This window comes from Fistularia commersonii, chromosome 9, assembly GCF_037954325.1.
Source record: "Fistularia commersonii isolate RoL2024-O1a breed Wild chromosome 9, RoL_Fcom_v1.0, whole genome shotgun sequence".
Classification (NCBI taxonomy): Eukaryota; Metazoa; Chordata; class Actinopteri; order Syngnathiformes; family Fistulariidae; genus Fistularia; species Fistularia commersonii.
In genome coordinates, this window is record NC_141292.1 from 18,297,495 (window position 1) to 18,311,406 (window position 13,912).

At 50.9% G+C, this 13,912-nt stretch overlaps 2 protein-coding genes across 2 annotated transcripts; one reads left to right on the forward strand and one right to left on the reverse strand.

The window, feature by feature from the left end:
- Positions 1-4,462: 4,462 nt before the first annotated feature.
- tlnrd1 (talin rod domain containing 1) lies at positions 4,463-6,433 on the reverse strand. The gene has a single exon (XM_086152958.1). The coding sequence runs from the start codon at positions 6,327-6,329 to the stop codon at positions 5,259-5,261; it is 1,071 nt and encodes a 356-aa protein (XP_086009084.1). The 5' UTR covers positions 6,330-6,433; the 3' UTR covers positions 4,463-5,258.
- A 5,128-nt stretch (positions 6,434-11,561) lies between these two features.
- mesd (mesoderm development LRP chaperone) lies at positions 11,562-13,328 on the forward strand. Its single transcript, XM_086153143.1, has 3 exons — positions 11,562-11,751; positions 12,057-12,289; positions 12,831-13,328. The coding sequence occupies exons 1-3, from the start codon at positions 11,593-11,595 to the stop codon at positions 13,093-13,095; spliced, it is 657 nt and encodes a 218-aa protein (XP_086009269.1). The 5' UTR covers positions 11,562-11,592; the 3' UTR covers positions 13,096-13,328.
- Positions 13,329-13,912: the final 584 nt, after the last annotated feature.

Below are 13,912 nucleotides of genomic sequence, written 5' to 3' on the forward strand. Positions count from 1 at the left end.
CTCTTATCGGGTTTGAGATCTTCTCGTGAAGAACGTTGTGGGCACCACCCAGTGGCCGAGCCAAAGGTCCTGGAACCTTTGGGGCTCGACAACTACAAACCATAATATCCCGGATTTCAGCGGGAATCTTTTGCGAAACATGCTAAAAATGCTAATATACACAAATGTATGTAATTATATACATTTATATTTACAGATTGCATATACCTTGAAATATCTCCAGAGCAAGGGTCCCGGACACGTGGTCCTGAAGCTGCTCAAAAACAACAAACCCAAAACATGCGAGAAATGCTAAGATACAAAAATACGAATATATATATACTTGTGAAATGTCAAAAACAAGGGTCCTGGAATCGCCCTCCTGCCCTCAGCTGATTGGATGCCGGTGGCGACCTGGTGTGGTTGCCATGGGGATGGGGCTCCCGCAGGGAACCTAGGAGTTCCCCAGTTGGGAACCAGGTCGAGAAGAAACACCTCCATCAGACCCTCCTCGCCCCCCCACCCCTTCTTCTTGCCCCCCCCCCACTTACCCCCCGAATGAGCTGGTCCTTTTTCGGAGGCTGCGGTTTGTTCCAACCCGCAGATCAGATTTATATTTTATATCTATTTATTTAGTTATTACTCCCCCCGCTGCTCCCCCCTTCACCAGCAACACCTCAACCTGCCCCCCCCCCTCCACTCCTTCCCATCCTTCCTCCATCACTGTGCACCAACTCCCCCTGCTTTCCCTCCACCTGCTCCCCCTTCCATCTACTCCCCCCCCCTGCTCCCCTCTGTCCCAAAATGTCTTTTGTACTGATCAATAAACAAAGGTGTTGAAATCTGCCTCTTGTCTGACGACTTATTATTGATTGGTTATTGATTGATTACTGATTAATGATGGGTTTGGATCTCCGGGGCTAAAGGAAAGTACAGGACTCCAGGGGGAAGTAGAGGGCTCGAAGGGAAGCGAAGGGAAGCAGGGCTCCCAAGGGGAAACAGGGGTCTCGAGGGGGGAGAAGGGCTCCCCAGGGGGGAAAGCAGGGGTCCCCAGGGGGGGGAAAGCGGGGGTCTCCAGGGGGAAGCAGGGGTCTCCAGGGGGAGACAGGGGTCCCCAGGGGGGGAAGCAGGGGTCTCTGGGGGGAAGCCAGGGGAAACCAGGGGTCTCCGGGGGGGAAACAGGGGTCTCCAGGGGGAAGCAGGGGTCTCCAGGGGGAAGTAGGGCTCCCCGGGGGGAAACAGGGGTCTCCGGGGGAAGCAGGGTACCCAGAGTGGAAAAAAGGGGTCTCCGGGGGGAAGCAGGGCTCCCAAGGGGAAACAGGGGTCTCGAGGGGGAAGAAGGGCTCCCCAGGGGGAAAGCAGGGGTCTCCAGGGGGAAGCAGGGGTCTCCAGGTGGAGACAGGGGTCCCCAGGGGGGGGAGCATGGGTCTCCAGGGGGAAGCAGGGGTCTCCAGGGGGAAGTAGGGCTCCCCGGGGGGAAACAGGGGTCTCCGGGGGAAGCAGGGGTCTCCAGGGGGAAGTAGGGCTCCCCAGGGGGAAACAGGGGTCTCCGGGGGAAGCAGGGTACCCAGAGTGGAAAAAAGGGGTCTCCGGGGGGAAGCAGGGGTCTCCAGGGGGAGACAGGGGTCCCTAGGGGGGGAAGCATGGGTCTCTGGGGGGAAGCAGGGGTCCTCAGGGTGAACCAGGGGTCTCCGGGGGGGAAACAGGGGTCTCCAGGGGGAAGCAGGAGTCTCCAGGGGGAAGTAGGGCTTCCCAGGGGGAAGCAGGGGTCTCCGGGGGAAGCAGGGTACCCAGAGTGGAAAAAAGGGGTCTCTGGGGGGAAGCAGGGGTCCCCAGGGGGATGTAGGGGTCTCCTGGGGAAGCAGGTCTCCCTTGGGAGAAGCAGGGTCTCCTCCATGGCCTTGGTCTGGGTTATATTTGCAGGAGGGGGAAGCAGGGACACCAAGTGCTCATTATGGGATGTTGATGAGGTCACGCACACCTCCTGCCCTGTCGATGCTCTTATTCTGAAACTCAGTCTGACTTCCTGTTTCACTCTTTGTTTCTCTAGGAATTTACATAGTGTGTGGGTGTGTGTGTGTGTGTGTGTGTGTGTGTGTGTGTGTGTGTGTGTGTGTGTGTGTGCCCTCAGGGTGTGTCCTGGACCAGGATGTGATGTGTTTCCTCTGAGGTGAACAATGAGGAGGCAGGAAACGACAACCTGTGTTGTCAGAGGTCAGTATGTGTGTTTACGTGTGTGTGAGTGGGTCAGAGGGTGTGTGTTTGTGTGTGCACATGACACTATGTGTTGGTCTATGTGTATATGTGTGTATGAGTGTGTCTGTATAAATGTATGTTTTTCTGCTGTTTGCACGTGGGTATGCTTGTGAGCTAGTGTGCGTCTGTGTGCCTGTATTTGTGTGTGTGTGTGTGTGTGTGTGTGTGTGTGTGTGTATGTGTGTGTGACCAGTTAGTCAGGTCTCCAACCCCTCCAGAACCCTGAGCTGGACCAGATCTGCGGATGGATGGATGAAAGGATGAGTGTTAAAGTGGAGGAAACAAACAAACACACTCCTGATTAATAATCAAAGATCACCTGATCATCCTGTCAATTATTGAGAGGAGATCAGCTATCAGTGATCACATTACACACACACACACACACACATAAAGAGACACATACAGAAACAGGTACACACATACACACACTGACACACACACATGCAGGCATGCAAGCACACACACACAAACCCACATACCTACAGACACACACACACACACACACACGCAAACACATACAGACACACAAACACACACACACACACACACACACATAAAGAGACACATACAGAAACAGGTACACACACTGACACACACACATGCAGGCATGCAAGCACACACACAAACCCACATACCTACAGACACACACACACACACACACACACACACGCAAACACATACAGACACACAAACACACAGCTATAAACAAAGACAGACACACACACATACAGGCACACAAGCACACACACCCATAGAGACAAACACATAGACACAGATACACACACGCGCAAATACAGACACACAAACACGGAAACACACAATTAAGAGATAGACAGAAGTACACACACACATATACAGGCATGCAAGCGCAAACACACACACACAGACACACATACAAACATACAGAAAAACACACACACACAAACATGCACATATATACAAACACACACATGCACATACATACAGGCATTAATACACTTGCACACATACACAGAGACACACATATAAAAAGCAGCACGCGTACATAGACACACACATAGAGACAAACACACATAGACACAGATACACACACACATATAGACACACACACATACACATACACAAAAACCCACACACACACTCAGGAGTGTGACCTCATGAAGACGTGATCTCCTCGTGCAGGAAGTGGGCGGGTCCTCCTACAGCAGGAAGCCACGCCTGATAGCAGCCAAACTCACTTCCTGTTTGGGGGGCAGATACCCCCCCCCCCCACACACACACACACACACACACACACTACATAACTGATCGGGGTCAGCAGGACTGCCACACCTGGTCACCATGGCAACAAACACATCATATCCCTCAGTGTTTGTCAGCTATGTGTGATTTTCTTGGTGTGGAATTTTGTGTACATGTACCTGTGTGTATGTGTGTGTGTCCCTATGTGTGTGAATGTGCCCCACTGTATGTGTGTGTGTGTCCCTGTGTTTTAGTGTGTGTTACTGTGTCCCTCTGTGTGTTATCGTGTGACCCCTGTGCGTGTGTGTGTAATTGAACGTATGTATTTGTCTCCCTCTGTGTGTCCCTGTTTTAGTGTGTGTGTGTCCCTATGTGTGTTAATGTGTCTCTGTGTGTGTGTTATTGAGCAAGTCACTGTGTGAGTTTTGTCCATGCCCCCTCTGCGTACGTGTGTGTGTGTAATTTTGTGTATGCGTTCCTGTGTTTTATTATGCGTGTCCCCTGTGTGTGTGTGTGTGTGTGTGTGTGTGTTAGCGGATGTGGATTCATGTCTTTGTGTGTTGCGTTGTGCGAGTTGTGTGTCCCTCTATGTATATTAGTGAGCATGTCCCATGTATGTGTGTGTTTTGTCAATGCCCCCTCTATGTGTGTGTGTGTGTTTCCAGGTGCCCCCCATCAGGATGTCAGTGAGATCAGTCTGTTGCTAGGCAACACCCCAGGTCATTAACGAACAACGCACTACACACTAACTACTGTAAACTACATAGTACTGTGAGCTGTTGGTTGTATACTAGTACAGTAGTACTACCTCCACTACTACTACATCCTAATAAGTACAAATTGAAGCAATAAACTGTGTAAAGGGAGTGTAATAACAGCATAATAACACAATTATTACTCAAAGGAATCCTTTTGAAATCAAACTGTTATTAATGTTTGGACATTCCCCGTCACGTTTCCCATCGGGTTCCACGGCGGGACCCGGGAAGAAGCAGGCTGTGTGTGAGAAACATCCGTTTAATGGAGTAATAAATACTGCGTTTACATGCAGGTCCAACATGGAAATACTATGGAGGCACTAGATAGGAGTGCCGCGCACACACACACACACGCACACACACGCACACACACATTGGATACACAATAAGCCCCCCCACAAACACACCGTGACGGAGGCGTGAGGCTGAGGTAAACCTGAGCGGTCGCATCCAGCGCGACAGCCCTGCAGGATTCCCGCGATCAATAATCAGCCATGGATTCTCCAGCAGGGCTTTTATTTGGAAATGGAGATTCGGGCGATCAATGAGTGAGATTGATTTTCGCGTCCCCGGTCACGACGCTCGATCCCAACCTTTCATTAGGGGAGCGATCCATCAATTCGGACCCTGACCCTTGGGATCGATTGAGCGATCCCGACCCGTCTGTTCAGGAAGCGATCACTTGATTGGTCGGGACCCCTTCCCCCTGGGAAGCGATCGATCGATCTCGAAGTAATCGATCGTCCCCTCTCCTCAAGTAACGACCAATTGATCTGAACCCTCAGAAGCGATTGATCGCTCCCGACCCCTCAGGGCATGACCAATTGACATCAACCCCTCCCCTCAGGATCGATTGATTGATTTTAATACCTTAGGAAGTGACTGATTGATCCCGACCCCTCAGAACTGATCGATTGATCTCAACCCCTCAGAATTGATGGATCAATCCTTACACCCCTTCCCGGAGTGGCAACGGATCGATCCCACCCTCTCTCTCTTTTTGTGTCCGACCGCCATCCGCCACCCCCAAAAACGGCGTGGCTAATTCACAGGATGCGAGTTGACGGGCGGCAGCGTCCGCGGCGAGGAGCGCTGGCGGAGCGCCTGCGTGAGCAACGTGCAGCCGTCGGACACGGCGCACGCCGAGCTGCGCAGCCGCTCGCGGTAGTCGGCCATTTTGGCGCCGCCCTCAGGGTGCTGCGCCACATCGCGGAGCCCCTGCGTGAGCAGCACGCACGCCGACACCACGCTCATGGCGCCGCCCAGCACCGCCGTCTGCACGCTCTTGCCCTCGGGCGACACGCTGGCCGCGCGGCCCAAGAATTGTGGCTCGGTGGCAAACCCCACCAGCGCTGCCACGGCCTGCAGCAGGGCGGCGCCGAAGAGCACGCAGCGCGACCGCGTCAGCTCGCTGGGCGCCGTTTTCACCTCCTTGACGCACGCGAGAAACGCCGTGCCGCTGGTGCTCATGCTCTTCACGCTCAGCTTGAATTGCTCGCGGGCGAAGCGGTCACGTGAACGCTCGCTTGCGAGCGACGACGCCTCGGTGAGCGCGCGCAGGCTCGCCGAGATGTTCTGTGACAGCTCCAACAGAAGGGGCGGAGTCAGCTCGGCGAGCGGCGTCTGCCTCAGCACGCCGCAGCTCTGCTCCACCTCGTGCCGGCACCGCGTCACCTTGTAGCGGTCGACCAAACCCGGCTGGCATGGAGCTGAGCCCGCTGTCTCGACGGCCGCCAGGTAAGCGGCGTGGGCGGAGCACTCTGTGAGGGACACCACCAGACGCGCCATCTCTTGCAGACGATCGCCGACCTCGGCGAAGCGGCCCATATTGAGCTGGCTCTGGATGTCATGGGTGAGGATGTTCAGCTCCTTGGTGCGGCCGATGGCCGTGTCGCGACACTGCTCGAAGGTGTCGGCCACCGCCGCGCCGCCGCCGTCCGCTGCCATGACGGGCCGCGTCTCGCTGGACAGCAGCAGCAGGTCGGCCACCAGCTGCATCTTGCTCTTGCAGGCGTCACAAACGGACGACAGGCGCTTCCTCTGCTGCAGGCCGCCGCCGCCGGGGCTCCCCGAGCCGTCGCCGGACTTCCCGGAGCCGCCGCTCGCCATCATGACCTTCTCCGTGCTTACTTCCTGTCAGGTATCATGGCTCCTTCCGGGGAAACAGACAAAAAATATCCACCAAAAAAAAAAAACAAAAAAAAAAAAAAAAAAAAAACAATCCACTAGTAAAGTCTGGATTATAATACCAGTATCCAATCAGAGTCCTGCGCCGGTGGTGCGTTCATGGGTCGCCGGAAGTGGCGCCGCGAGGCCACGGCGGACCAGCCCCCCAACGCCGGCATCGCCCCCACCCCCGTCCCTCCACGTCGAGTGGAGGCCGCCGGAAGTGGCGGCGGCGGCGGCGGCGGTTTCCGGCGAGCGCGCGCCGCTGCTGGAGGTCTCCGGTCGCCGTCTCAGGACGCCGGAACCCAGCGAGTGCACGCCGGAAGGGGCATCCCGCGATCTCGGTGGGGGGTCGGAGGGAGAGGGGGGGCCGGGGCGCCTCGTCCAGGAGGGTGTGGCCGCCGACGGCGGCGAGACGAGCCGCCGGAAGACGCTCGGAGAACCGGAGAACCGAAGAGGTTGAGGAAGAGCGGCGGCTGAGGAGGGGGGGGGGTCCGCGGCGTGGGGTCCCGGGTCACGGGAAAAGTTCACGGCGGGATTTCGCGCTCCGAACGGGAAGCCGCTGCCATGAGACCCCCGGTGCGTCAAGTTGCGTGACGTGAGCCGGAGGCAAACCGGATGTGGGTCCTTTCACAATAAAACCAACCAATCGCGCGTTCTCTCCCGACCCAAACACGGACTTACATACAAATACATATTTTCGTGTATGTTAAACTTTTAAAACAACAAAATTGGTAAATTTTTCAATCGAATTTACAGGTTTGTTTAACGGACAAAAAAAAAGCACATTCTCAGATAATGAATCAAAATCACAGCAACGTAACGACCGGATGTGTAACCACGCGAGGATTTAAAACTTTACCCCCGTCTTGTCGTTTCCGCTTCGAAACGGAAATACGCAAATTCCGTCTGTTTCCTTTGGATTTCAAAATAAGAGCTGTAACCCGACACACCTGTAGAGGAAAATATATATGTTTATATATCTATATATGTTAATTCAAACAGATTTGTTGTGCACATTGTAGTGTTTTAGTTGATGTGTGTTTTGGTTGATGATAAGAATAAGAATAAGAATAAGAACAACTTTATTAATCCCGAAGGAAATTGCAGTGCCAGAGTTACAGAAAATATAACAGTAATAAATAATAAAAGAGAGGCAGAATTAGAAATAAAAATAAACTATAAACTATAAAGTGTTTCAGTGAAACTATAAAGTGTCTTAGTAAGCAGTGATAAAACTATAAGTGTCTTAGTAACAAGTGAGCAATAGCTGTTTTTGGCCACAGCCAGGCCACGTTACACGAACCTGTAATATAACTAACTGTTCCAATTCAATTACAGGTTAAAAAAAAAAAAAACAGAATTCATTGAACCCCAAACCACACCCACACCATTCCCAGCAACCCCAAAATCACACAGAAAACAAGCATCAACATCCATGACCTGCTACGACATATTTGTTAATAAAAACGGAAGACCAATTCCCTGGGGGTGACACGTCACTTCCCGTTATCGGAATCCAAGCAGAAAAAAACAGTTCAAATGACGCTGATGCCTTACCTTTTTTTCTTTTCAATGACTCAATGCATGTTGTTGAGTGGTCATCGCCTGATGACAGCTGGGATAGGCTCCAGCATCCCCCGTTAACTGAGGAGGCGCGTTCATACGCTCGCTTGGGGGGGAATGTTGCTCCTCTCCAACTACAACAAAGAAGGACACGAAGTGAGGTTAACGGGAACTAACAGATGAACAGCCAACCTTATATGAACTGCAGAACATGATCATCTTTGCTGTCAAAGGGAAGATAAATGAAAGAGTGGACAAGATGGACGGTGCGGTTCAGTAGAGCACAGCGGAGATTGAGAGTTTGAAAACGTCTCTAGACTTTTGTCGACTTGAAAAAAAAAAATGTTATTCTGAGGGACACTTGTGATAAGCTTCAAAAGAAGCTGAGTGCGATGGAGCTGCAGTTCAACGGGTTTGATCGCTGAGGCACAGGTTCAGGATGTCTGTTGAGCTGTGCTTCCTGCCACTGAAGCTGATCAGGTGGTGGTAACAGTTCAAGGTAACAGTCGAACGTACAGTAAGACTGTTATTAGTTAATATTTTTGGATTGTTTGGTTATTTCTATTCTCAATTTCTGTTTTGTCTGTCGATGCCAGGAGTATCGGGAATTTCTTTTTCTTTTTTTTCAGCTTTTCCCTTCAGGGGGCGCTACAGCAAATCAACCACCTCCATCTAACCCTATTCTCTGTATCATCCTCTCTCACGCAAACTACCTTCATGTCCTCTCTCACTACTTCCATAAATCTTCTTTTTGGTCTTCCTCGAGACTTCCTCCCTGGCAGCTCCAATTCCAGCATCCATCTACCAATATATTCGCTATCCCTCCTTTGTACATAACCCAACCATCTCAGTCTGGCTTCTCTGACCTTCTCTCCAAATTGTCTAACATGTGCTGTTCCTCTGATAGACTCATTCCTGATCCTATCCATCCTGGTCACTCCCAAAGAGAACCTTAGTATATTCACATTATTTCCATTTATTCCTGTTATTTCGTCATTGTAACAGTTTCTAGTCCATACAGCATCGCTGGTCTCACCACCTTTCCTTTCATTCTGGCTGATAGTCTTCTGTCACTTAGTACCCCTGACACTTTTCTGCACACATTCCAACCTGCTTGAACCCGTCTCTTCATCTCTTTTCCACACTCCATTGCTCTGGACTGTTGACCCCAAGTACCTGAAATCCTCCAACTTCTTGATCTCCACTTCCTGTAGCCTCACCGTTCCAGCTGAGTTCCTCTCATTTACACACATATACTCTGTCTTACTGCAACTAACCTTCATTCCTTTACTTTCCAGCGCATACCTCCACCTCTCGAGATTTTCCTCAACCTCTTCTCTGCTCTCATTACAGATCACAATGTCATCTGCAAACGTGGGCTATGGCGATTCCTGTCGAATCTCGTCTGTCTGCTTGTCCATCACCACAGCAAACAAGAGGGGACTCAGTGCTGATTCCTGATGGAGTCCCACCTCCACCTTGAACTTCTCTGTTACCCCTCCAGCACACCGCACCACCGTCTTACAGCTAGCATACATGTCCTGCACCAGTATAACATACTTCTCGGCCACTCCAGATTTCCTCATACAATACGAGAGTTCCTCTCTTGGCACCTTGTCACATGCCTTTTCTAGGTGTACAGAAACAAAAACCAGCTCCCTCTGGCCTTCTCTGTACTTCTCTATTTGTTCGTTCTTCACCTGGGCATCGACTGATCTGGTATGATCTGGTCATCACACCTATGCCTTCAGTAGTGCTCCATTTATCAACACACCTTTCAATAACTCTTTTATGCCTATAAAAAACATAATGCAGAAATGCAGTACAGAGAGCTGTTACAGTGCAGAGATAACTCGTGTAGCCACAATAATTGCTAGGGAAACAAACCCAGAGTGCACATGTGCTACAACTGCAACACACAAACCAGCAACAATTATTTCAGAAAAAAAAACACTTTACTTACCAAAATTGTGGATTATATGTGCACAAATTCCATCCTCCTTTCTTTCCCCAAAAAGAGTTTGATTACCCTGTGGTAAAGATTATCCGTGCGCTTCAGCTCCATCAAGAAGACTTTTTCTATCGCCATCAAAGCTAATGCTGAAAGTCAAACCTGCCCTGTTGTATTTCTGGCATAAGCTTTAATTTGCTTCAGGGCTGTAAATGTTCGCTTGACAGAAGTAGCGGAGACGGGGAAGGTCAGTGCAAATGGGTCCAGTTGCTGTCTCTTTAATTTTAGCTTGCGCTCCGTTTAATCCAGAGGACATGACCACTGTGCCGTCAAAATACCGCCTCAGCTTTGCCAAGACGTTCATTTTCCACCAAAATTTGGATAACAAGACCTGCAATGTCATCGGCTCGTTTCCCACTGGTAATATCTTCCGATCCGATAAACCGCTCCTTGACACCTGTGCCCGTTACATAACGCAGGGCCAGCGCGAGCTGTGCTGCGTTGCTTGCTCAGCTGTAGTTTCACTCTGGTTTCCCCCAAAGTTTTGGATTGCACCGTTGCTTTTAAGTGTCCGGCGGTGCTCTGGTGTCTCCTTGCTGTCTTCGTTAGGCAAGTTAAACCCAGTTTGGCTCCAAACACCATGTTGATCAGTGGCAAATAACAAGCACTCCCAGCAATACAATTTGCAGTGTACCTCGAAGCCTGTGAGCCGGGGGTACCGCTCGTAGTTCGTGGCTTGAAAATATAGGACAGATCCTTTTCCTGGTTGTGACAGGTTTGCTAGTTTAGGAGTTAACTGACCTTTCTTTACTATGTCCAGCTTTTCTTCAAAACTTTCTTCAAAACAGAAATCCAAAAAATAGCTTTAACAATGTATTAGCAACTAAATCCGTTTCTTCTCCTCCTGCAGCCATTGTGGGTTGACAAAACCGATATTGAACAAACATAACTATATTTCTCTTCGCAGCTCGCTAGTACGCTTCTCCTCATTAGTACACTATTCCACTCTCTGACTATCCAATCAGAGGGTGTGAATACACTGAAGTTGCTGCAGCCAGCCAGAAGGCTTTGGATGTCGCCAACTCAAAATCTGATTGGTTGAAGCAACAGTGTCATCAACACTAATTTTTTGCGTTAAGGGCTAGCAGAACTGATTGTGCAGCCCCCCCAGGCAGAAATCTTTGATTTTGACCCTGCCTGGCAACAGATGATGGCTGAAATGTGATTGGTTTAAATGTTTCAATATGAAAATGTCTGGAAGCGGCACAACCAGGGTAAAAGCTATGAAAGGAAGTGAACAGACCATTTGGAATTAATTAATAACTATTCATGGACAAAATATAATTAACATCTGTGATTCAAATATTTTCTTAGGCCAGCAGAGAAGGCCTTGCAGGCCCTGACGGCCCACCACTGCTGGTTATTAGGTTTGATTCGCATGTTTGTTTTACGCTGAATGCCCTTCCTGATGCAACCCTCTGCGTTTATCTGTGCTTAGGATCGGCTCAGGGAGACACTGGCCCGTGAGGCTGCATTAAATCATACACTTGATAATAGATAATTCTGAGGAGACGCCTTCGACGTGAGTTTTCTTGCGAAAGTCTCTTGCGACTTGCGTCACTTCCGCTCCGTCTCGCTGGATCTCGTGACCGGTAGGCGTCATCAGCCAATCGGAACGCGGCACCTACGAAGATGGCGCCCGGCAGCGGCTGGAAGTGTGCGGCTTTACTCCTCTGCGTCCTCCTGCTCCGTTCGGCGGCGGCGGAGGGCAAAGACAAGCCGCAGAAGAAGAAAAAGGATATCCGGGACTACAACGACGCGGACATGGCGCGGCTCCTGGAGCAGTGGGAGGTTCGTTTCCGGCCCACGGACAGCTGTGTTTAGCTAGCTGCTAGCTGCTAGTTGCTAGCTTCGCCGCTAGACCTACCTTTACCCACATCAATGGTTCAACCACAAGTTTAATGACCGGAAATCCGCGTTTTAAACATTTGTCAGTTCAACCGAAACCGAGTGTTTTTGTTTTCTATTATTTGAGCGGTAGGTTTCTGGTAGAAAATGATTGCACAAATATAAAGACGAGGTCCTGTAGATTAGCAGTGAAGGAGAACCCTGGAAAGAACCTTAATGCTGACCTTTGACCCCCCCCCACCCTGCAGGAGGATGACGACATTGAGGAGGGTGACCTCCCCGAGCACCGGCGCCCTCCCCCGCCCATCGACATGTCCAAAGTGGATACGACTCGGCCTGAGGAGCTGCTGAAGATGTCCAAGAAGGGCCGCACCCTCATGGTGTTCGCCACGGTGTCGGGGTCCCCTGACGAAAAGGAGACGGAAGAAATCACCGGACTCTGGCAGGGCAGCCTCTTCAACGCCAACTATGACATCCAGAGGTACCATCCTGTGACCCCTGACCTCCTGGGCTACCTGAGCGGGACCCTGAAGGAGCAGGAATGCTAAGAGAACCTGACTCATCCTTGAAGGCATGGTTAAAACCCGACAGTTGGACGATAGGCCGTCTGCTGTCACACTGTCAGCTGTCAATTAAATGGTTAGCCGTGAAATCATCAGCTTTCAACTAAATGATAGTCTGTCACTCATCGTCAGCTCTCAATTATATGGTCAGTCGTCAATCAAAAACCTGCCGGTCAAACCGTCATTTATCAATCAGATGGTAGACTGTCAATCGAACCATCAGCTTTAACTCCAAATGTCAGCTGTCTCTCAAAAAGTTAGATGGTTGTCAATCAGGCGGTCAGCTGTCAGTCACTGTCAGTTGTCAATTAGTCAGCTGTTATTCAGATGTAGACGGTAAGATACCGATCAAACCATCAGCTTTCAGGCCAGCCAATCAGATGGCCAATTGTCAATCACATAAACAGTTGTCAGTTAGATGGTCAGCTGTCAATCAAACCCATGCCCCATCCCCCACAGGTTCGTGGTGGGCTCCAACCGGGTCATCTTCATGCTGAGGGACGGCAGCATGGCCTGGGAGGTGAAGGACTTCCTGGTGAGCCAGGAGCGTTGCCTGGATGTAACCGTGGAGGGGCAGGTGTTCCCCGGGAAGGCCGCCCCCGCCAAGGACCAGGAGCAGGCCCAGAAGAAGAAGACGACGACGACAAAGAAGAAGAAGACGACGGAGGACAGGAAGCCTGACCTGGAAGGGAACCGGGCAGCACCCCTGAAGCAGGAGCTTTGAAGGTCACCTGACAGTCATGTGACCTTTTGAGAACGAATGACCCGCTGGGTCGTGCCCCCGTCCACCGACCACCAATCAGCACTTTGTCCGTCAGGGCTAGGATTGGACTCGGGCCCGGAGGAGCCCCGAATGGTGCGGGGTCAGAAATGGGACCCGGGTTTCTGGGACCAGGTCCCACTATGGATCTGCCTTGTCTTTGTTTTTCAATAAAGCTGTGTGATTTTCTAGATCAAGATGGTTCTGGGGCTTCGATTGGTCCTCATGTATTCACCTGAAGGGTTACCCGGGGGACTCCCATGAGAAGTCTTCCGTAAGGGTCTTGTAAGGGTCAACCGGGGAGTCTCCTTAGGTGTCGCTTGAGGAGTGTCCTAAGGAGTCATCTGAAGGTCCTTCAGAACTGAAGGTCTCCTGAGGCGTAACTGGAAGGGTCTTCTGTTCAGTCATTCAAAAGGTGTCCTGAAGAGTCACCTCAAGTCACCAGAGGAGTCACCTGTACAGTCTTCTTGAGTGAGACTTCAGGTGACAAAGACAAGCTGGAGGCCAAACTGTCTACTCTGTAACCCTGAGTGACAGCCAGCGGGGTGAGGCTTCCCCCCGCTGATGTCATCACAGATGGCAGCTGGTGATTGGAACTCAGAAATTTTCTCAGAAATCAAATGAGGAAGAGCAGAGGCTGTGTTGTAATCTCAGCTATATTTGGTTCTGACAAACTGCTCCCTGGAGAACCAGGGTTAAGTCGCTTTTTGACCCTTGTGGAACCAGGGTCCACCAGCCTAGTGTTCCTTGGAGAACCAGGGTACAGTTCTCTTGAGGAACC